This window comes from Xiphophorus couchianus, chromosome 7 (genome assembly GCF_001444195.1).
Source record: "Xiphophorus couchianus chromosome 7, X_couchianus-1.0, whole genome shotgun sequence".
Lineage (NCBI taxonomy): Eukaryota > Metazoa > Chordata > Actinopteri > Cyprinodontiformes > Poeciliidae > Xiphophorus > Xiphophorus couchianus.
The window spans coordinates 18,642,283-18,666,886 of NC_040234.1; the positions used below are offsets into that span (position 1 = coordinate 18,642,283).

The following is a 24,604-nucleotide window of genomic DNA, read 5'->3' on the forward strand; positions in this document are numbered from 1 at the left end:
ACTCTTAATTGCATCTAAAGCATGCTCATGTAGCCTCAAAACCTGTCATTTAAACACTTAAAAATTTCAGGCAAAGGAAGCTCAAAAATATTTTTTGACCTTCCAACAGAGGTTGCTGTCCTGTAAATACTGCATAAATCACTAGACAGTTACAGGAATCTATATGGGTTACATCTGATCTGCTTCTTATGAATGTCTCTGGAAACATAAAGAGATCAATCGTTTAGCTGATTTATCAGAAAAAGTCCTGTGCTTACAGCAGCATTTGCTACGAGGCAGCTGCCCACATTCCACAACATTCCTCACACCCTCGCTGAGGTGTCAGCGACACTCAGTGGAGCCAGTCATCGCAACTAACCTTTTATGTGTTTGTGTGTCGGTAGGACAGAGGAGATCCCTCTGAAAATCCTTGCCCACAACAGCCTGGTGGGCCGACTGATTGGGAAGGAGGGCCGCAACCTGAAGAAGATCGAAGAGGAGACAGGGACCAAGATAACCATCTCCTCGTAAGTCAGCCGCTGGGCACTCAATCATTTACATGTCGCCACAGGCTGATGAATAATTAAAACGACGGCTCTCGGATTGATTGAAAAAGTTTATGACTCGAGAAGAAAAAATCTTGTTATGAATGTAAGGCAGAAATTTAAAGAAGACCGACTTTAAATGCAGAATCTCTTTCAGCTGTGGATGGCAGGATGGGTCAGGTATATTTAATACTATGATGTTCAATAATATGGAGGATGCAAATGAAGGAATACATCGTAGAAATCTTCGTGGAAACTACATCAATGAAATTCCAAACTTTTCCAGACTGCATTGTAGCAAGCATTGTGGTCACTTTCTCTGACCCACTCTCTACTTTTCCCAAACAAACAAATGAAAAAAAAAAAATTATGGAAAGTTAGAAATAATGTTTAAATTCTTCTCCACCCTAATTTGACTTCTGTCCGGTTCTGTCCCACTCATCCTGTGTGCCACAGTCTGCTGGGGAGATAAGCGTCTCTTCATCCAGACTCACACAGGAGCAATAAAGGAACTGAATGAACATCCTAAAGTCGTATATCACTGCCGCATCTGCAAACACAGTTGAAACACTTTGCCCGAGTTGACGCCATTGAGGTGGAAAGTGCTAAATCATTTCCATGTTCTCAGTATTAAAGCCACCCAAGATCTTTAGATCTCAGCTATCTGTGGCACTGACCCATTTACATTTCGGCTCCTGGGGACAGGCAAACACATCCAGGTGCGCAAAGATCAGCTTACTCACTCTTTGTGTCAATGGCATCGCACTGAATATTTTCTTCAGTGCGAAAGTCAACTTGGTGGTAAAATACAGAACATTTTGAGCATCCAGTCCAGCCTGACATGAGGCTCCATCTGTAGGAGCAGGCATCGCATCGTGCTGAGCTTAACCACAACACATTGCGGAGGATTTTCTGTTTCATGGAGCCACACCCTCCTTCCTGAATGTTTCTTTTTGTCTTTTTCTATGTTATTCCACCTAACTGAGTAGTTAAAAGTGAAAATGTGTTGAGTTGATTACGGCTCCCTTTCCCCAGGATATGAGTGAGGAGGTGATTACACTCCATTTGACTGAGTGTGCTCAACCTGCTCTGAGAAACAGATGGAGATCCTTTTGGGCAAACTGGTGATTCTGTGAAGCATCCTCTGTTTTTCTAAAGGAAAATGGACTGAAAAGTATAAACTGCTGTATAAAACTGAGGCGAATCGTTTTATGGAGCCGTAACTTTGATGAGTACTTTGATTTTCCAAGAAACGGTCTAAAAAGTGATGTTCTATTAAGTGTGCAGTCGCTGGAAAGGTAAGAGTGAAAAAGGGAGGATTGATTTTGTTGGATGTGCGATGGTTTTCTTCACTCAAAGTTTTTTTATGAGCATTTTTGTCTTTATTTGCTGTAAAAAGCAGAAACCGTTCACTACTTTCCAAGCGCTCCAGGTTTTGGTCGGATGGATGATCTCTTTTTCTCTTTCTTGTGTGCGTTGCGGTGCTGCCGTTCTCAGGCTGACCTTGCCTCACTCGTTGTTTTAAGACTCATTTCACACAATGTTTCACAGAAAGCTTGTTTTACTCATCCTGCAGAGGCTTCGGCCTGAGAAGAGAGCTGGAAAATGTCTTCCCAACTTGTCTCCCGAGAGGCTTTGAAAACAAACAGGAAAAAAAAAAAACCTCCATTATGTCAGCAGGGCTATCTTAGTTATGGCTAGTGGACTGCAAATTGCGTATGTGTGATCTTAAACTTGTAAACAGAAATTGTGCCAGCATCCCGATCCAAACAGGTCTGGGAAGAATCCTGGCAAAGTATTTGCTTTGATAGCATTCAACCATGAACTTCAATGTATTTTGTTGGTAATTTTGGTTTCATCTCAACCCAAAACAGCGACTAATTGTGAACTGAAAGTAAACATTTAAGAAAATAAAAATCTGAAAAGTATACAGTGGAACATTTTTTGCCCATTATTCTTTCCAGTGTAACTTAAATTCATTTGTAATGAGATTAAATGACACACAGGCTGACTCTACTTCCTAATTCGTAAACTTCTGCAGGCAATTGAGCGCACTGGTGTATCAGAGTAAATGTGCTTGTATACAAATGCACATCGCACTTTTCAGATCTGTATCTGTGAAAAATGTTGAAGCCTTTTATCCTTTTTACCCCATTTAACAATCATGCACAACTTTATGTTGGTCTGTCTCAGAAAAGTCCAATAAAATACACTGAGGTTTGTGGTTTTCTTGCTATAAAAAGCGAAAGGCACAAATAATTTTCCAAATCTCTGCTTTTCTGGCGGGGTGTTAATATTATGCAAGCAGATGTAAAAACACCAACACCTAAATACATATCGCAGCTAAAGTGTTGTTTGGATGCAATTAAATTGAATTTTTAAAATAAACATGTGTAAATGTCTTGAGTTTTAGTAAAAAATGATGCAGAAAGATACTGAATCTGAGTAATCCTACATTTTCTCTTGTGATTTGTGTGTGCGCTCTGTGTTTCAGGTTACAAGACTTAACCATTTACAACCCTGAGAGGACCATCACGGTGAAGGGAAGCTTGGAGGCTTGTTGTAAAGCCGAGGTGGAGATCATGAAGAAGCTGAGGGAAGCCTACGAGAACGATATTGCTGCTATAAATGTAAGCCCTCTGCGCTGTTTCTGTGCCGTTCTTGTGGTGATTATGGCCGTCAGGTGACTCACACAGACTGACAGGTGAGCGGCGAAGAGGACTGGGGGTTTGACCGCAGGACCATATTAGCTTCCCCCGTAGTGTGTTACCGCCAGCATTAGTAAGGCCCGCTCTGTAAACAGATAACAGTAAACGATCGCTGAATAGCTCATTAAGTGAGCTGAGTGTTTGAGTGCAGCCTGTCTCCGTGCCTCTGACTCACACTCCCTTCCCCGCTGTGTGTGTCTGCGTCCCTGCTGTAACACACCGCGTTTCCCAGCATCCAACTGATGTCTTCAGGCCACTCTTTCGCCCGGCTCCTCTTTCACACCAGCCCCGTGACATCATAAGCCGCTGGGGTCAAGCCTCGGACGAAGAGGAACAGCGGGAATGTCACGCACTGCGTGCTCTCTGCTGCACCGCTTATGAGCATGAAGGGAGTGGATGAACACGACGCTCATCAAGAGCAACAGCTGAAACTCCTGGAGATGCACATGAGATCTGTTTTAAGCTACTTTTATCAAGTGTGTCAGTTCAGCTGGTTCTCCACTGTTGTTATTGCTTTAGTATTAAATTATCACCAGGCAGTATCATTCAGAGACTACATCCCTCTGGGTTGGTTTTGTTTCTGTCACGTTGAGCTGTGAGCGGAGTGGGCCATCTAGAGGGAATCTTTCGATATTACAAAGAACATTCAGGAATGACGGGCGACAGAGGAAACTGGAGGTTTTGTCATGACCCCGGAAACAAGAGCAGCTGACATGGCTTTGAGGGCAGAGCCATTTTCAGGATTTTTGGGGGAATCGGTTTGGAAAAGCTCAGGTGTTTATGACTGGTTCAAACAATTATAGGCACAAATAAAACCCTCTAGTAAAGTTCAATTGTTTCAGAAATTATTAGAAGCTTAAAAAGCTGTAGCCATGTTATGTTTTCCAAAATTTTTTAAAGATATTGTAATGTCAGTGTGTATAAACATTTGAATTTAAAGAAAGTAATTAAAGCAATCTCACTTTCTCTTTATTTATTCATTTACTAATCTGTGATATTTGGCAAATCAAAATAATTTTGGTAAGTCTGACTTAACACAGTGAAGGTTTAGTCTGATTTAATGTCAGTGAGGAAAATATTTTGTGCATTTTTTACAATTTATGTAATCAAATCCTTATGACACGCTTCTGTGCAACAACTTTAAAAACAACAGCAACTGTTTAAGAATCAGTCTTTGGTGGATAGTGGGTTCAAATCCCCCCTGGGGATTTTATATGTTCCCCCCGTGTGTGCTTGTTTCCCTTTGGGGACTCTGGCTTCCTCACACCAGCCTTAAACATGCTTGTTAGGTTAATTGGCCTATGTATGAGTGTGTGCATGTGTGGTTGTTTGTTCCTGTGATTCACTGGTAACCTGTGCAGAGTGTACCCTGTCTCTTGCACATTGACTGCTGGAGAAAAGCACCAGCCAAGATCGATTAGATTTTTACAGCTGCTTATGTTTTGGAAATTTTAATCTCTGTCTTTTTTATTTCTTGCATCATTACCAGTTTTACCTCCAGAACACTCAGTAGTGGTATAAGATACACAGGAATTTAACGTTGTTTCTGTGGCTATACCCATTATTCCACCATTACATGTTCTTACATATAAAAATCTAATATAAAAATCTAATTCCCAGCTTGGAAGATATCAGTAGATCAGCTATATTGGCCATTGAAAGGGAGATTTTTGGAGTTGCTAGCTACTATATGTTGGTGATGTCCTCCCAAGGCAAGATCAATTAGGCATTTCAGAGATGTAAAGTCCTTGTTAACAACTAAGACTTTCACTAAGTTTTGTCTTAAACAAGGGAAAAATAAGAGTTCAATTAATTAAATCCAAATCATTATTCCTTTGCAGCAACAAGCTAACTTGATCCCAGGCTTAAACCTGAACGCTCTGGGCATCTTCTCCTCTGGTCTGCCGGTGCTGCCCCCTGCTGCTGCTGCTGCTGCTGCTGGACCACGTGGTGCAGTGCCCCCTGTTGCACCAACAGGATACAACCCATTCTTAGTGAGTCCTCTTCTTTTTTCTTTCCTCTGAACTGCTATTTATGCCTTAAGTTCCTTTTTGGATTAGTTTTGTCTGTGTTTGCAGGACATGGTAAACCATGTTCTCCTTGAAGTGCTTTTAGAGACAACAGTACAGTGTTGACTCAGGTCTTCCTGCGTGATGTAGTTTGAAACAAGCAGAATTCCCCCATCTTATTTTGATATGAGTCAGTATGTGTGCGAAACAAAGTCTCCGCTCATTTCCCAGTGTAAGTGGTGTGAGACAGTGCACGAGAATGCATGAGCATGCTTCACGGTCAAAATGATGAGTATGTGATTTACTGTGAGTGTGCGCCCTGAAGTCTTCCCCCCAATAATTAACCCTGTTTGTGTTTGTGTGGGTGTTAACATGCCATCTGATGGGGCTGTTTGTCACTTCCAGAGTCACTCTTCACATCTCAGTGGCCTGTACGGGGTTCCTTCAGCAAGTGCCATGCCCCACCAGCACTCAGTACGTTCCCTCTGCTCTGTACACCATTCACTGCCACCTCACTCATCTCAGACTATCTCTGAAGTTTACTCACTGCTGTGTGTCAGATTACAAAACACCTGTGACAGAAATACAGAGGGTAAAGGAGTTTCTACTCTTCAGTCCACTTCTGAATGGCTCATAAATAAATAAATAATACACAATTTGAATAGCCCAGGCTTAAATTTGACCCAGATGCTGTAATATGAGCTTAAAAAGGCTGTTTTGTTTCTTATACCTCATTCATATAAGGGGGGAATTAAATGACCTTTCCAAAGGTTAAATATTTCCTTAGACCTTAGCAGCTGGTTAAAAAAGAAGAATGTAGTTTGTTAGAACCTGTTTTTAGAGAAATCAGGAAACAACCATAACATTCTTTAAGTATTTTGTTTCCATAACTGTTACATAAACATTCAATTTAATCCCATTAAGCTTCAATGGAAAAAACATTATAAGGGATCAAGTAGATAATTCCCAAGCAGCTATTAGCTGAAACTCCAGCGTATCAACGCAAATTAACTGAAGGATCATTCCTACGACTCTGGTAATAGGTTTCCTAAATATTTTCCCTTCTTTTATGAATATGTAACTTTCATATACTGCAGTTAGAAATATCTTATGCTGCCCTCCTCTTCTCTCATTTTTGATCATTAGATACAGAATCCATGAAGAGTAAAATTGCCAAATAACAATACATAAAAATAATACATTATTACATACAGAAATAATTATATTTACCTCAATTAAATGTATTGATTTCTTTTTTTAAAACTAGATATAATTATTTTATGATCTAACAAACTACATCATGTTTCTGTGCTAAAGCACATCATGAAATAATTTAATTGATGAGTCAACTTCTCTCATCAAACTCAGTGGGATGAATTAGGTCTGCTTTTATCCTTATTTTCACTGGAAGATAACTTCAATAAATTGTTGTAATTTATGTACTACAAGCTCTGGGAGAGCAACTCTATCCTCTATATCTCTAGTTTGGTCTGAATTATCTGTAACAAGTTCATAAAATATCATAATTATTTCAGACAGGATCAACGTTAGCCGGGCTAACATTGAGAGAGTGCTACCTTCGGCTAACACTCTTTCATGAACTTATAAAAGATATTTCAGACCAAACTAGGATTATAAAGGTTGGCGTTTCTCACCCAGAGTCTGGGGTAAATAAATAACAACAAATGAATTATATTGATGTTATTTCTGTGCTTTCCAGTAAAAATATTGACCTCAGAGTCTTAGCAAATGTGGAAGACGTTGTCTTGACTTGCTGTTTGAACCAGCCAATCAGATGTCAGGGTCCGTCTTGAAGCTGCCCTAAACCCGCCCACTGAGCTTGACAGGTGAATTTGTCAGTTTCATGATGTGTAGTTATTCAATAAATAATTATTTCAATTATTATATAAAATTGTATAAAATAAAAATGTATTTATTGTAATTTGGCACGCTTCACTCTCCGTAGGAATCAAAAATAAAATTGTAGTGAAATGCAGCCAAAGAAAATAATCTTCTGACAGTCTTAAGGAACTTTTAGTCAACATCATTATTTGCTTCCATTGAAGAGAGTTCTGCATATTTACAGTAAGTGATGTAAATAATAGGGCATTGCAGCTTCTCAGTAAGCATTTTGTGTAAGGGAGAGATGGTGGATCTGCTGTTTTCCATCGCATAGTCACTAAAACATCACAAATATTTCTGGTGGGGGACTTTTCAGCCTGGAATTATACTGTGGTTTGTCAAAATTCACTTTAAAAACCTCAATGCATGAGCAATTACCACGCTAGGAAAGGATAATCACAAGTTAATCATAGTTAATAGGAAATGTTTCATTCAGAGATTTCCTTTTTTTCCACTTCCTGATGAGTTGAGACTAAATTTTTGTGCTTCTTAAAGTTAATTGTTCCCTGCATTGTGGTTCTTCTTTCTTTGGTTCAGCAACAGGCTCCAGAACAGGAGGTCGTCTACCTCTTTATTCCCACTCAGGCAGTCGGGGCCCTGATAGGCAAGAAGGGCCAGCACATCAAACAACTCGCCCATTTTGCAGGAGCTTCCATCAAGGTGGATATTTTCGCATCACTCATTCTTTGACCTTCAGTGACAAATAACATTCAGAGTGGCTTTAATCATTGGTTCACGCTGGAGTCCTCAAACATAAGCTAAACGTGCCATGCTTTTTTAAAAAGCCAATCATTAAGCGGACGTTATTAAGTCGCAACTGATTGCCATATGAGTCAGCAGCACCTAGCTGACCGTAGTCTGGGCGGCTTTTGGGATTAAACGGCAGATGACTCGAAAATTGGACACTTCAGATAATATAACCAGAGGCAATTCATTTATTTGAATTTTTATATTGCATTCTTTGAATTTATGTTTAATTTATTTTTGAATATTTGACAGATGATTGGGTATTTGAGTGCTTCCTGTGAAGACATATGAATGTTTCTTGACAGATTGCCCCAGCCGAGAGCCCAGATGTTGCTGAGAGGATGGTTATTATTACTGGAACTCCTGAGGCTCAGTTTAAGGTAAAAACACCAACTCAGTGTGATTCAATCATGAAGAAAATTTGGAATGTTTTTGCATGATTGACATTAGTGACCGATGCTATAGTAAACATCAGTGAACCGTTGTTGTCCCCACTTTCCCCAGTCTCTCCTTGCCTCATACCCTCCTTTATGTTCCAGGCCCAAGGTCGGATATTTGGGAAGCTGAAAGAGGAGAACTTCTTCTCAGGAAAGGAGGAGGTCAAACTGGAGACGCACATCAAGGTTCCCTCAACCGCAGCCGGCAGAGTCATTGGCAAAGGTGGCAAGACGGTGAGCACACTCTTAGTTATTCAAAAGAAATTATATTTACACTATGAAAAACATTTTAACTTCACATATCACATTTTGTGTGATATGGGGTAATAAGGACCCAACAAACATCCTCAAAAGAATGGCTCCAAAAAATATCTAAAGCCTAAAGCTAACATGACATGTCCACCGCATGATGAGATCTGTAAATGTTTATGACCAAGACAATGTCTGTGTGTAGTAAGTGAGCCTGCAGGTGAAATCTGATCCAGGATCTTAATCTGTGTTGATGCATGATGTGTTTCAGGTTAATGAGCTGCAGAACCTGACGAGTGCAGAGGTCATTGTACCGCGGGACCAAACTCCTGACGAGAACGACGAGGTCTTTGTGAAAATCAGCGGGCATTTCTTCGCCAGCCAGGTACACAGAAACCAATCCAGCACAGAATGAAAGATTGTTGTTTTGGGGCATCTCTGGGTGATTTCATTTTTCTTTGGAGCCAAATTTGTTTCTCTAAAAGTTGAGAGGAAAAAAAAAGTAATTCAATCAACCAGAGCTTGAGCTTTAATGGCAACAAGGAGTCAAATAAATCAAAATGAAAAACCTACTTTTAAGTTGAGTTAAAGGGTCAGCAATATGTTTCTATAGTGATTTGCAAAAGTATTAATTCCCAATTAAATTGTTTATGTTTTATGATGTTACACCCACAGACCTTAACATATTTTATCAGGATTCTATGATTGTGATTGTGCAACAAAAAAAAGGAACTGGAATAAAGAGCCATTGAAGTGTTTCTTGGGCTCATATTTTCTGAAGGCTCCAACATAGCTCATATTCTTCTATCTGTGTCTAAACTAAAATATATATTCCTGTACTTGGTTCGGGTTTTTAAATGAGACAAAAAAACGTTCACTGCTCTCACATTGCTACGAGACAAGGATCCATATCCAGCTTCGGACGGGAAATCTGCATCTTGTTTCACATTTTGCACACACGTCACTCTCACCTGTTCCTGTTTCCTCCGGCAGACTGCACAGAGGAAGATCCGGGAGATCATTCAGCAGGTCAAACAGCAGGAACAGAAGCACCAGCAGGGCGCTGCCGTGTCACCGCACCACTCCAAGTGACCCAGCCAGGCGGCTCCAGCGGGCACCAGCCAATGAATGTAGCCCTCCCAAACGGACAGAGACTGACCCAGACTGAGGCCGAGGCCAAGGGCGACGCGCGGGACAGACCAGCAGCAGCGGCACCGGGATCAAAACCAAAGAACTTCGCTACGGGGGGAAACAAGTGAGAGCCAAAGGCTGAGGGCATTGTGTGCACTGCCAGCCCTGTGAGAGCAGACAGAGTGGGAGAAAATGGACTGATAGAATAAAAGAAAAAAAAGACCAAAAAAGAAAAAGGAGAAGAGAAGAGAGGTTTAAACAGCATAAAATTTGGGAAATAATGTCTTATGAGTAAAAAAACAACAAAAAAACACAGGAAATAATATGTTGCCCTGCATAACGTTATCTCTTTTTAGTTGGACTAACATAGGCCTAAACAGATCGAACAAATAAACCTATTAACACGAGTGCACACAAGGCATTTTGGATTGACGGTGTGAGTTAGAGCAAGTGGCGAAGAGAGCGACTCCTCTTTGTGAGAATATCCTTAGCAGTATTAATGCAGAGTAGAGACATACATTGATACACACTGAGAGTATGCACTGTTTTTTTTTTGTTTGTTTTCCTTCTTCTATCAGAATGACAGAACAACCTGGTCCAGTTTTAAATGTGTTAGTTGGTTCAGGAGATTGAGCTGAGTTGGCCATAGAGAGCGATCGACTTCACCCCGTTTTGTTTGCTGAATTTAAAACCCCTGAAAGTGAATCTGTTGAATGGTTCTGAGTCTTTGTAACAAGCCTGTGTGTGTGCCAACGCAAAAGATAACGTCCCCTTCCCGGCATCCCTCACTGTCATTTCTCATGCTTTGCTCTTTTTTTTTTTCTTTAATCAATTATTTCTTTTCCGCTAATTTCTGTTTGGTTGCTCTCATCTGGCATTGCGTTCTTAATAGGTTCCTTGTTTTTGTTCCTTGTTTTTTTTCTTTTGTAGCCTTTTTGAAACATTGAACTGACTGCCACTTTTTTTTTTTTGCTAAAGACAGGTGAAATGAGATTTAACTGTATCACTCTCCCATGCTGTGCAGCGATGTCTGAAACAGTCCGTATATATATATATATATATATATATATAAAAAGGCTTTGACGATCAAAGAAAAAAAAATTTTACGTCTTAAAGAAGCGGCGCACCTTATCTAATGAGCAGGTAATCATTTGTTTTGAATGTGCACTGTCACACGCTTGGCCTTAAAGGGGACGTCACAAGGGCCAACACAAAGTGGCAGAGGGCCCAGACAGAGGGGACAGGGTTAGGGTGGGAGGGCGAAAACATGTTTAGTTTTAGAGAATAGGCATGGGCCGGTAAGTAAAAACGCTGTGGAATCAGAGTATTTAGACAGAAATTTTATATATGCCATAATCTTGCTATTGTTATTCATTAAAATCCACAAAGCAGCTACTAAAATACTGTAAAGTATAGTTATTATTACAGTTTCATGAAATGTTATCGACACCATAGATTTAATACTATGTTGATAAATGGAATTATGCAAAAGACTACAATAAATAGCCACTAAATTTAGTTGTAGTTTTCAAGTAAACAAGTGGGGGAGGGGAGGATGCAGGGCTACTTAATCCTCTGAACAGCCAGAGAAAACTCAGGTAAAATTATTATTTTCTCTGGCATGTTATTAAAAAGACTTTAAAGAAGACTCTTTGGGTGGAGGTTCTAACTGAGTGACGGACACTTAAAGTTAGTAAATGTCGGAATCAGTGAAGTGTTTAAAAACTAAATCACTTGTGAAGAACTAAAGTTGTAAGAAATGATTTCAAAAGAAACTATTTTTGTCAAGGTGTTCATTTTGGCTGCGAGAGAAAGCAAGGCTTCTATCAGATAACAGGGTGGCTTAATGGAGCACAGCACAGTTTGTAATATTTTATCCTTGTGAGCTTTAACCTCTGTCACAGAAAATGCTGGTTTTGTAAATGCTGAGAGCCTTTTAAAAGTCTTTGAGTGAAGATAAGGATCCATATTCACATGGTGACTGCTGCTTCTGTGATGCCACCAAAATGTCAAGTCTGCTCCCAATTAATACCGGTATTTTAATATGTTAATTATAGAAATTATTGAGAAAAAATAATGTATTTAATCACACTTTTCTCAGGACCCCAATTTCTAGCAGACCCCTAACAACAGATGCACAGACTACACCAGCAAAGACGATGCAAAAGAATGTATTAAGTGCTGCACGACTTCAAGCCTGCAGCATCGACTCTGCGCAAAACATGTTGCTATTGGGATTAAGACCAGAGCTAACAATATCTATAACAGTCCATAACAGCGGAAATAAAGGGGCTCAGAGCCACATTAATTCAGTCTATGTCAGACCTGACTGTTTAGGTTGCATTTGTGCATTCAATGGATTCAGTCATCAATCAAAAGTGTCTTTAGTTATAGAACTTTGCTTAATTCATCAGATAACTGATAAAAAGCAATCAATTGAGACTATAAAGTGAATTAATTTAGATAACCATTTTTAAATCACATCATATCTCTTCTCTAGTATAAGTAATTAATGACAATTCATGGCAAAAACATTAGAAAAAGTTATTTTTAATCTAAAGGAGAAATCAGAAATGGCTAAAATCGGTATCAGCAGGTCAAGGCTTTACAAAAATCAGCCTCAAAATCTGGATCGGCCGGTCTCTAGTGGGAACGAAAGGTTTTATCAATTTTTAATTGTTAGCTTTTTACAATCTTGCTACATGTTCATGCAGATAACTGGCCCATGCCTATTGGAGGTTGGGAGTCTAGGGGTGGGGCTTGGCACCGTATGACCTGTGGTACACACACAACCGCAAACGTGACCGCATCCACGTTTGGCTTTAACCCTCTCTTTGTCAGGGAGCTTTCTAAACAAACAGCACGACAGCTGTGAATGTACAATATGCAGCCTTTTTTTTTTAGAACACATCACTCCTGTCGTGTCCAGTAGGCCGGCCCAGCCACACAGATTGTCACCCTCTCGTTCATTCTTTTTCCTCTATTATATTGGAGTTTTTTTTAAAAAAGTAATCGCTGGTGGCCGGCTGCCTCTATAAACCCTCTGGACTCGCAGGTCATGGTGTCCTTTTGTGCTTTACTTTGGAGAGACTGTGGAAGCTTGTTGCCTTATTTTGTCACCTCTTAAACATCACCCATCAGCTTCATCTTCCAGACGCAAGGTTATTGCCAATACGCACAGCTTCCTCCGTGTGTGTCTGTGTGTGTGTGCGTGCACGTACGTCTGTGTGTGTATGTATATATATATAAAAACAGAGTAATATTTATGAATCTATTTTTTCCTATTTTGTGATGAGATCTATTGATAAGAAACAAAAAAAAAGAAAAGTCCTCTTCTGTTCTTCTTTCCCTCCCTCAGTGGGATACTGCCATATTATTTTGAAGGGAAGTGTTTATTTTCTTGAAAACTAAGACTATGAAAAATAATATAATAATAAATGATAAAAACCTGAAAAAATAGGAGAAAAGTCAAGAGAACCACGGCGTTAACTTTGGTTGGGATGTGAACAGTGCGCATGTCAGTATTGTGATCTACCTCAGGCTTCAGGGTACCTCAGTCCAATTTTTCATTTCCCCCCCTTTTTTTTTCCACATTTTGTATGCCTTGTTAACTGATCATTTTGAGCGTTTTTTTTTTTTTTTTTTAATGAAAAAGATCTGTACACCTTCAGGTGCAGCCGACTAGTGAAACTTTGCAAAATAATACTCCGTTGGACTGTGTTTGCCTGGACGCCATGCAACCTCTAAAGTCCAATTTGTTCGAAAAGAATGAAGTGTGAGATGTTAAAGGATAGATACCCGAGACATCGTGGGTAAAAAAGAAAGAAAGATACAAATCAGAAAGAAACTAACCACCTATACCTCCTGTTTTTCCCAACTTTACCTTCAGGATTTTTTTTTTTGAAAGAAAAAACTGTAAATGAAAAACAAATGATGTTTATTGACTTGTGAGATGTGAAATAGCGTTTTATACCAACCCACCTAATCTTACCAGCTCTGTTTGATAGAAACACACAGCAAACCGGGGCTGATTTTAAAGAAAACAACAAAGCTGCAAAAATACACCGACAGGACCTTTGAAAGCGGTGTAAAACCCAAGTCTTCTGTGCAGAATGTCAAAACCAGTCTAGTCATTTGCAATGTCACTGTGTACAACAGGAAGAACTATGTATATCTGTAAACATGTACAATAGAGTCACGTATACATCGTTCTCTGACATTTTAAATCAGAGCGTGGCGGGAGAGTTTAGAGCATCGCAGCTTTCCTCAAACTGACCTCTAAACTTGATTTTTTTTTCTTTGTTTTTGTTTTGCTGTACATTTCAGAATCACCTCTCTGAATCCATGGCTGACGTTAGATACTAAAAACAGAGCTGGGGCAAAAAAAGGAGGTAAACAAGCAAATAACATAGCGGGAGTTTTTGTTTAGGGCTGTTTTTTTTCTTTATTTGTGCTTGTAGGATGGCAGACTTTTAGTCTTCAGATGAGGTGGATCATTTTTGTCCCAGTGAACACAAACTTGCAGTACTATATTAAAAGGTCTAACAAACTCACACAATGCCTGAGGCTGCCATTGCCGCCAGCCTCCCCACAGCCGGTACAGTACCTCATTCTGATGACTAGAGCTCACCAGACCTGATTCAAAATATCCTGACCTAACTAAAATGCAGTACGGTGCTTCGACTCCTTATATGGTCTGCTTCACCTTTAGTAGAGTGTTTGTCAGAGAAAACAGCTTTTCATTGTAGCACTGAGACTTTTACCGATCCTTGCAAATCTATGAGCGCCCCCTTTAAAACAGTTTTTCACGTTGAAACAAGACATTTCTGTGTATTTTATTGGGAAAGGGAAAAGACGTGGTTTTCAACAACTTTTATTGAAAAACGTCTTGAATGGTTTGGCTTTCATTTGTATTCAGTCCTTTGGGATATGTCTCTATTGTACATCTAGAGAAGTTTTTGCCTATTTGTCTTTGCAAAAATACATCAAGTTCAGTCAGATCAGATGAATTAACTTGTCAGATCAGATTAATTAAGTTGTATTAACATCAACTTTGACAGTTCCTAATTGAGCTTAGGTCTGTACTTGTACTAGGACATTCTAACCTGTGTATATATGAACGATTCTAGAGTAGTTGTGGGTCTAGGGGTGTTGTTCTGGTGGAAACCATGAGGCCTAATTTAAACCAATTAAGTAGCTTTAATGTCTCTTTATCCTGCTACAGCAGCCAGTTTTGTTCAGGTTTTAACCATCTAACCAAAATGGTAACCCCTAAATGTAATTTTTATGTTTGTACACAGACAGAAGAAGCCAGAATTGATGAGAAACTAGTTTCAGTACAGAAAGGATAACTTTAAGAATAGATTTGGCAGTGAAAACCTTACAGCTCTGAAACTAAATCTTTAGATTTACCAAATAGAAATATGAGAATGTCCTCATTAATGATGGGACAGTTGTGTACAGAAAGGATGGCTGATCTCTCAACATTAAAAATATATGCATCCAAGACATGAAATACAAAAGCGGACCTGAATAGCTAAAAGGAATGTACCATCTCAAGCTGTGCTAAAAGCTATTGGGAATAGATGTGCTTTTAAAAGAGACTGAAAAACATGAAGGAAATATGTCTAATATCTGAAGTCCACTTGTTCCACTGTTCAACTGAAAAAGCCTGATTTCCTCTAGGCTTCGGGTTAGTTCTGGGAAAAAAAACAAAAACAGCTGATTTAACATTCAGCGAAGGACCATGAGGCTGGTTAGATAGATACGCTGGAGCAAAATCAATGAGGTATTTATGACCTAGAAGAAGGAATTTAAAATCAGCAGTCAGCGGAGAGAGGACAGAGTAGATGAGATGTGATCCAGGTAAAAAATGGAGAACAGCGTTTTGAACGAACTGGAAGTACAAATGGGAGGCTAAACGGACCCCAGAGAAAATGCAACGTGGTAAATCATGTCTTTTTCTCTCCAGGTCTTGAATCAAAAGACAGGGTTTATGTATTTGTTCACTAAAAGAAGCTATTTTACAAAATAAAACAGATACATTTCTTGTTTAAAATCTGAATCCATGTTAAATCCTCCTACTTCATTGACACATCACTTAGTGTTACGTGCATCTCTTAAAATCCCAGTAAAACACACTGAAGCTCTTGGTTGTAATGCGACATAAAAAAAGGGTGTGAATACTTTTGCAAGGCACTGTAGTTTATTTAATATTCTTTGGATACGTTTTATAGAGTGCGCTGACGTTGCGGCTCTTTTTCCTGCATTGCAGACGGCCCTGCAGGCCTCTATCTCTCTTGTGTTTTTGGCTCTTTATAGGCGCAGGTTTCCCTCGAGCTGGAGCCCTTTGACTTCAAGAACATCATCCTGAATGTTCATACAGTATGAGGTGAAACCTGCAAGGACTGTAGTAACCTTTTTATTTTTTATTATTTTTAAGGATTGGTATTTCTAGGTATTGTGAGGTGTTAGGCATTAATTTTCAGTACCATAAAGGAAAGAAAAGATCCTAATTACACAGATGGCTAAGGGTGTACAGTGTTGTTAGTCATATCACACAGTGGTTAAATAGCTGAGGTTTTCTTTTGTTGTCTGTTCTGATCTGGTTTCTTGTATGTCACACTGATTAAATGATATAGTCTGGAGCTGTAGCTGGGAATTTCTAACTCTTCATTCCTGTTAGATCACTACCAATATTACTAGTCATGAAATTGTGGTGGGACAACGAAAAATATCCTAGCTAGGATTTTGTTGGAACACATAATGAACGTTTAAGGAACATTTGAAGTGCTAAAAGAAAGTACCCAGGCCTGATTTAAAAGCGCTGATAGAAAACTTGTTCTGCGTTTAGGAGAAAAACAGACAAGAGGTCACTAAGCGCCAGCTGAACCTCTCAGGAGCAGGTCAAAGGTGTGCAGAATCACAGCAGTGTTTTTGTTGCCCTGCTATGTTGTCGAGTGGAAAGCATTGCATGAGATTGATGCAGGTAATCCAGTATGTACTACACCTCACATCGCACTAGACTTGGAGTTGTGTTTTGTTTTTTTTTCCCTTTTACATGGATCCAGTTCTTATCCGCATTTTCTCCATCTGGGAGATTTCTTTTGTTTCTTGGTAGCTTCAAACCCTCAATGTTACCCACAAGCCAACAAGGCTTCCAACACCTCAAGGTAATAAAAATCAGTGGCCGCACCAGAGAGACATCTGATCTGTTTTTTACTACATGGATCCATGCCTTTCTGGTAGCAGCCAAGCTGTTGTTTTGAGTTGTGAGTGAACTGTATTGCTGAGCAACCTGGATCTGAGCAATAAAGAATATCTGAAAGAAAAAAAAGCTTGTTTTGTTTTTATTACTTGAAACACTTACACCTGCAAAACCCATCATTGCACAAAGAAGTCCTTGTATTACAACAACTCCACCAACAGGAGGGACTTTCAGAAAACAATATTGCACATCAGATTTAAATAGAAATAAATAAAGATGGTCCATTGTATTTTTCCAGCTCCAAACTGAGTCCTAATACAGAACTGACTGTGTTCATTAGCACCCTTGTAAAAAGCCTTGAAATAAATTAATTTTTTATTGGAGAAACAATATAACGCTAAAGCATTTTAGAAAAAACCAAGCTTTAATTTGAGTACATTCAATTACATCGCACTTATAAGCACACTTGTCCTAAATGCCTTTTTATAACCCTCTACTGCCAATCATAAAGCACTTTATCTTCTCCTGTAACATTTAACAATGTTGGAGCATTTAGAGTCAGTTTCATACAGGATTGAGAAGCCCATAGAAGGTTATTCAGTCTTCTATCAAACATTTCATTTAAAATGGTGATAAAGAGCTCATAATGCCATCCACTAACCTTTATATAAAAAACAGGCAACAGGATCACACTAGACATGAGGGCTTTTCCACAGATTTGTCCTTCCCCCCCAAACTCAACACCCACCTACAGTGTTGCCCAAACTGCAGGTGCATAATTAGTCTGATCTGAGCAAAGCAGACATTTCCAGTTAGTTAAAACTCAAGTGATTTTATGCTTGTTAAGGTATAAAAGTTCCTCGCTGGTGTGTACAGAGTATGTAGTGGTAGCTAAGGGGACTTGGTGGCACTTTTAACCTCTCACCATCCTGTTCTGACTTGCCTTTCTTGCCCAGTCTTGGCTGTCACAGTTAGTCGTTTTAAAGATTCATTTTCTTATTGCTCTGGTTGTAAATAAGAGAAAGTTTAAGGAAGTAGCTTTTGAACTTCATCACAGATCAGTCTGACTTCTTGTCTTTTCCATTTTAAATAGTGGCAGTTTAAAAGTTTCTTGAAACAGCTCAACTTTGAAAAAATATATTAGAAGTTATATTCACTTTAAAAGAATTACAGCAAAATTTACATTCTATAAAAAAAACAAAAACTTTTTCATGTTCTCCCACACCAAATGAATGTACTTAAACAAATACATTTTTCCAATGGGTTTGATGTTCGATTTTGCGACAATGAAAGATTCCTTTACTTTAAGGCTTTTTACATATCTTAACTGGGTATATAAGCCAAGTGCTGGATTAAAATGTGATTTGTTTGTAAATGCTAACATTGTTGAACATTACATTACATTTAAAATAATTGACACCTCAATAATAGAAAAGGCAAATGCAAAACCTTTTTCAAAGAAAGGCATAAAAAAGTGCACCCACAGCAAACAGATAAACACACAATTCATAAAAAGAGGCAATAAATAAAGAGTTTGTACCTCAAAGCTTCACCAGGTCAGAAATAACTTTACAGTTCAAATTCAGTAAAGAATTCAACAGTAAGAACGGAAAAGCATTAAATAAAAGCCCATCCTTACCCGCTTTAAAATATTAGGATGTGAAGATTTTTCTGCTCCACAAAAACAACAGTGACCCTTCAGATTGTGAACAGGGGAACTCTGGATTTCCTGAAGTGACAGTGGGGTTTTGGCTGTGGGTTCAGTGGATTTAGTGAACGGAGCCTTTGTTCATCTGGGCTCTTTCCAGGCACATACAATGGCTTTAGATTCAAAAGTTTGGCCCCTTAGTTTTGTGCTTTTATATTAGTGAACTTGTAAGGCCTGGTACGCTTTAATGTTGTGACTGACTGCTGTGGATTCTTAAGACTAGCCAATTTTTAAGTTACAAATAGAAAAAGGACAAGCCTAAACCCATGAGACATCATCTAATCTGCAGGAATACGGGGAGGCCTTTCGCGGTTTTCACATTAATATTTCATTGAGTCCATGGAGGTAGAATTTAAAGGCCAAAACAAAACAGGCACTTTGAAAGCAAAGTTTAAACTAAAGCAGAACTCTTGTTGTCAAACATGAGTGACAAAAGATCTTCTCTCCTCTTCATGATTCCTGTACATTCATACATTACACAAATACTGTAGCTACAAAACACCAAAACTGGAAAACATTTCTTTTTTTTTAATAAAAGTCCATCAAATGCATTTGTAATTTTTAGAAAAGCAGTGCTTCCTATTGATCTCCACACAATTCCGGCGGGTGTAAAGCGATCCATAACCAAAAACGACATAGGCGTAAAGGTTTTTTTAAACAGCTACTACTTTGAAAATGTTTGCTCTGGAGAGCAGAAGGCATCTGAAAACTGAGTGGATAAAAACGTATAAACCCTCCAGCGGGGTCACTGCACCTTCTTATCCGAGTCAAGTCCATTCTGGGGCTGGACGGCCAGCTTGATACGCCTCTGGCTGAGGCGCCGGATGAGGGCGCTGGGCACCAGAGCCACGCAGGCAATGGCCAGCAGCTGCAGGAGGTGCTCCCAGGAGAACAGGTCGTCCAGCGAGGACACCTCGGACAGCATGGCGCCCATCTGCACACAGATGAAGTTGTAGGGCAGCAGGCCTGAAAATGAGTCACAAAATGTCAAAACAAACCACACTGAGAATGTTCAATACTTATAGAAGTGCTTAATTTTTAAAATCTGCTTTCATTTAGTTTTGTCCTGTTTTTATTCTGTTTATTGACATGCTTTGTGATTTCTATCTTGAAAAATGCTGTATAAATAAAGTTTTACTTACTAAACAACAGATTTTAGTTCAGTTCTAAACAAGAATGACTGTGGGTTTGAGTAAAGTAAAAACATTCTGTTCTTATTCAGAAGATCAAGTGGTAAATGGTTAATTGTGTCACAATAAAAGAAAAATTCTGAATCAAGGATGGCTATGTACAAAATGTCTTTATGTCCACTAAACTAGGGTGGAGGATCTATGCAGCTGTCAGCATTTTTCTCTTTCAAAAGCCTGGGAAAGCTTGTCAGAATGCAAATACTAGGAGTTTTTTTAAACTAAATTTGTAATTTTTAGGATTTTTAAACAAAAATCCGGTGGCCTCTGGCAATAACCTGAAAAAGGTTCAGAGCTGAGTCTTTTCTGAAAATTAGTAGTGCAAAATATGTGAATTAATCAACACAGAAATAGCTCACAAGATGCAAAAATCAACACTATTCCACGATCAGTTTCCAGACTTGAAATTTAAAGAAAATCTGTGGATGAAGCTGAAAAGAAGTGAGAAACAGAGAGGATCTACAGTAGTATTCTAGATGTTCTAACGCAATGGTCAGTCATTCCTTTTTTATATTTTCCAATGAAATAGCATGGAAGATAAACTGCTGTTCTGTTGGCAAAAAGGGGGTTATTCAAAAATTTAACAGCAAAGGTCTTCATAAAGTAGCAGTTATTGAGTGAAGCACGCTTATTTCTGAATATATCCATTCAGGTTAAAAGTTTGTTATACTACAGCAATATTTTTTTTTTCAAACACCTCTAACAGAAGTGCTAAAAACTGTGTAGAACTCTGTAATACCTAAACTTTTTTTAATAATCAGTCTTTTGGAGAAAATAGGAATTAAAAACTGAAAGGAGTTTAAATTTTTTTTAAATTTGCTAAAAGCTCACCATACTGTTAAGACTATGTGAGAACCCTGGCTTTGTCTTATTTTGTCACTGACTTAATTTAGTTCAATGCGATCCTCATGTTTACATCAAAGGATCTGGACGAGGTCTGAAACAAAGTTATGTCTACAATGGTCTTTTCAGAGCTAATTTAATGTCAACCCTAAACAGAATAGTTTAGACTGAGGCACAACATACAGTGATCAAAAAACCTTGCAAGCAGCACCCACCAATAAATACTGAGAAAAAGAAGTATGTGATAGGGATGTTGACGATGGGGGCAGACATGTTCAGGAACCAGTTGGGAGTCATGGGAAAAAATCTCAGGAACAGCAGAAAGAAGAACAAACAGTCCCGATTGTCTTCCACCTGGAACAAACCGTGAGAAAGAAAGCATTAGTGCCTTGCAAAAGTTTTCACATACCTGAACTTGGTCACATTTTATCACATGACAACCAGAAACCTCAATGTATTTGATTGACATTTTAGTTAATAGACTAAAAAAAGTGTAACAAATAACTGATTCGGGTTGTTTTTTGCATAGTCAGTCATAAAAAAATATATGTTAATCCCTTGGATGCAATTAAAACAATAACATTTCTGTCAAAATAATTTTAATATACTAAATACAAAATAAATAAAAGGTGTTCAGTAACAGGGTACCTTTTTCTGTAGCATGGAAACTTTCTCTGGGAAAAGATTTATGATGTGTTGTTTTCCAAAGGCTTGGGAGAGGAGGTAGCACATGGTGGAGCCCACCGTGGTGAGCACACAGGCAAGGAGCAGTCCTAGATACGGTCCAAAGATAGCTCCTGCAAGAATGTTCTGCACAGTGACAAGCAGAGATAAAAAAGTCTGCTGTTAGCACTTAACTTCACTCAGAGCAGGAGATGAGGGAAATTATTTCAGATATAAAAGTGTTTGGAAGTGTCAGGTGACGGATGACGGAAGAGTTATTGTTCACATTTTTCCTTCCTTGCACGCTTTTTAGCCACATTTTGATTTATTAGATTCTTTCTGAAACATAACTAAAGAACCTTAAGCTATTTTAAATACATCAGCGTTTTTATTGTCTTCCACACACCAGGAAAGATGATCCAGGGATGGCAAAGGACTGCTTGTAGAGGTATGCGCTGCAGAACAGGAGCAGGACATATGCGGTGTGCTCTGTTTTGTAAAACTGCAGGAGTTCAGACAGTTCCTGCAGGTCCTCCAGGTCTGATGGGAACTTCAATCTGTGGAAACATTCACTCTCAAGTTAGAACAAAAAAAAAACCCTCCATAGTCCAGAAGAATTGTCTGCTATTGTGATTTTACAATCACACCAACAGTGTGACCACATGGCACCAAAATGTACAACAGGAAGAAGGTAACCCAGCAGAGAAAGGGTGATGCTTTTTGTGCAATGCTCTGCTGGTCCCTGCCACACATGTTTGTATTACTTTGGCATGTATCAACCAACTAAGCATTTCTGCAGACAATGTACACCCTTTAATGGAAACTGTATTCCCCGAAAGCTGTGGTCTCTTTCAACAAGCTAATGTGTCCAACCGCAAAAACAAAATGGTTCGGGAATATTGTGAGGAGCACAGCAATTACAACCTCCAGATTTCCTGTTTCTTTTTACAAATGGACATTTGTGGGATGTGCAGTTCAAGCAAGTCTGATCCCATATCGTAGCTGAACTATTATGTCTAATTGGATCTAGCGGAGCCCGTATCTTAAAGGGTTAGGATTGCTTTGGCAGCAAAAGGGGCACCAACACGCTATCAGGCAGGTGGCCATAATGTGATATAATAGATATATCACTTCTGGGCTGTGGGATTCCCAGAATAAATTGGGGATTATGTTGAGGAGAGTCCTGTCAGAGTTGTGTTGTTATAATACCCTCGCAACCTGAGCTCAGATAAGCTCAATAAAAGTATGAATGGATGATAAACTTCTAAATAAAAAATAAAATAAAAACGTACCGAGTCAAACTATGGTCGCTTCCAAACTTCTTAAAGACTACTAACTCGAGTAAATTACTGATCTGTTTGTCCTTAGTATTTCTTGGAAGAAGGCTGATCAGTAATAGTCATAAGGCGTAAAGTATTAGCAAAGCAATAGTGGAGCGAATAAATAATTTAACCCCAGAATTTTAAAAAATAAAATAAAATACATAGAGAGAGAAAGAGTTCACCATCAGCCAGTGGGAAATTTTAACCTGGCTAACAGCTAACTGCTAACACCGGGGTCACCTGCTGAGTTCCCCGGAGACGTCGCAGGTCTGCTGGGACTCCTTCCCCTCTGGACACGGCTGAGGATGTCTTCGTGGTCCAGCAGGGAGATACAGAGACAGAGAGTAAAGGTACAGGGTGGCTCCGGTCACAACAACGGCTAGTCCGATAAGGGAGCGCATTCTCCCCGGTACAAATTAAAACTCAACCACTTCTCTTCCCTTCCCCTCCTGAACGTTATCACTGAGCAGAACAATGTCCAACCGGGGTGGTGACGTCACGTCCTGGCGTAATCCAACTCCCGTCAAGGTTCACGGCTGGTTAAGATAAAGCACATTATTATTATTAGTAGTAGTAGTATTAGTATTATTTATCACTTATATTAATATCCAGTACTTTACGATTCCCCAAAATAAGAGAATTTTAATCAACCCGAAGAGTGGAAATAAATGGAGATGTTAATTACGCTCCGCTCCAGATGGGGGCAGCAGTGTACAGCTGGAACCGTTGAGGGACAAAAGCAGTGGTAAAGGGCAACGCTGAAGTTAGGATCAGAGTCGGTGTTTGAAAGCGTTTAACTGCGGTCAGCATCTCCGGACTGTCTTTGATAAACTCCAGTTCATAATTTAAATATGGCCGCTCAAACATGACCTGAATTATGCTGCATTGAATAAATATGATTAAAATACATTTTGATCTGTGGAAATATGTGTTTGCAAGAAAGACATACACAAACAGCTAGACCCCCACAAATAAATATGAAAGGAAGAAAATCAATTTCTAAGCTCGTTTTATAATAAAAATTAAAGTGATTTAATTTCCCTTAAAAAGGGAGAATTATTTTTTAATCACTAAAAAAGTAAATTAACAAAAAAAAAATTGATATTAGCTGAGAGAAGAACTCGCCTGACCCAGCTATATTTTGGTCCTCTCGCTACAGTGAGTTCCCAGATAGCACATGATGTTAAATCAACGTTGAAAAATAGTTAGAATCGTTGATTTTTGGTTGAAGTCGACAAATGACGGTGGATCAACCATCAAACAACCATCCAATCAAACCGTTGAAACTGTGACATTGAATCAACGTTGTTTTGTGGTTGAAATCTGATCACTGAAATGCCGAAGTCTGATCAATGGTTGATTTTTGGTTGAAGACGACAAATGACGGTGGATCAACCATCAAACAACCATCCACCTCTAGCCAAGTAACCAGTGTTGAAACTGTGTCATTGAATCAATGTTGTTTTGTGGTTGAAATCTAATGACTGAAATGCCGATGTCTGATCAACATCTGATCAATATTGAATCAATGTCAGCTGTTTTGCCTCACCCCTTCCCCTCCTCTCCTCCTCATCAGAGCTCTGGGTCAGAGCATTTTATTACTGAGCGGGGGTTATCACATTTAAATTAAGCACTGTAGAGGATAGTGGGTGCTGATTCCTTTCTGTACATTTTCTTACTTGTTCATAACAATTCTCACTGACTGTGTGTGTGTGATATATTGACACAAAAACATCTACAACTTACTAAAAGGAGTGGAGCGGTCCACCCCCACCGTTTACATGAGTGGGATAGCCCAACCACACAGCTGCTTCGCTGTTGGCTTGTTGGAATATATGTTAATTCAATGTTGAATTACCAGCACAAAGGTTGCATGTTTGGTTGAGGTCGACAACTGATGGTGGATCAACTATAAAACAACCATTCAATTCTAGCCAATTAACATCCATTGATTGAAATGCCAAAAT

At 39.1% G+C, this 24,604-nt stretch overlaps 2 protein-coding genes across 4 annotated transcripts in view; one reads left to right on the forward strand and one right to left on the reverse strand.

Annotated features, from left to right (window-relative positions):
• Positions 1-14,045, forward strand: part of igf2bp2a (insulin-like growth factor 2 mRNA binding protein 2a) — a 71,311-nt gene extending 57,266 nt beyond the window's left edge. For 2 of the 3 annotated variants that reach the window (XM_028022329.1, XM_028022331.1), the window contains 9 exons: positions 384-506; positions 3,019-3,154; positions 5,074-5,226; positions 5,647-5,715; positions 7,681-7,803; positions 8,196-8,270; positions 8,430-8,561; positions 8,848-8,961; positions 9,570-14,045. In XM_028022329.1, the coding sequence (XP_027878130.1) occupies positions 384-506; positions 3,019-3,154; positions 5,074-5,226; positions 5,647-5,715; positions 7,681-7,803; positions 8,196-8,270; positions 8,430-8,561; positions 8,848-8,961; positions 9,570-9,668 (1,024 nt within the window). In that variant the 3' untranslated portion in view covers positions 9,669-14,045. The remainder of the gene's footprint in view (positions 1-383; positions 507-3,018; positions 3,155-5,073; positions 5,227-5,646; positions 5,716-7,680; positions 7,804-8,195; positions 8,271-8,429; positions 8,562-8,847; positions 8,962-9,569) is intronic. The other variant, XM_028022330.1, reaches the window with a different exon arrangement.
• On the reverse strand, positions 13,611-23,131 carry tmem41aa (transmembrane protein 41aa). Its single transcript, XM_028022332.1, has 5 exons — positions 22,878-23,131; positions 21,722-21,872; positions 21,301-21,462; positions 20,868-21,006; positions 13,611-19,588 (listed from the first exon to the last, which is right to left on the reverse strand). The coding sequence occupies exons 1-5, from the start codon at positions 23,036-23,038 to the stop codon at positions 19,368-19,370; spliced, it is 834 nt and encodes a 277-aa protein (XP_027878133.1). The 5' UTR covers positions 23,039-23,131; the 3' UTR covers positions 13,611-19,367.
• Between the last annotated feature and the right edge of the window lie 1,473 nt (positions 23,132-24,604).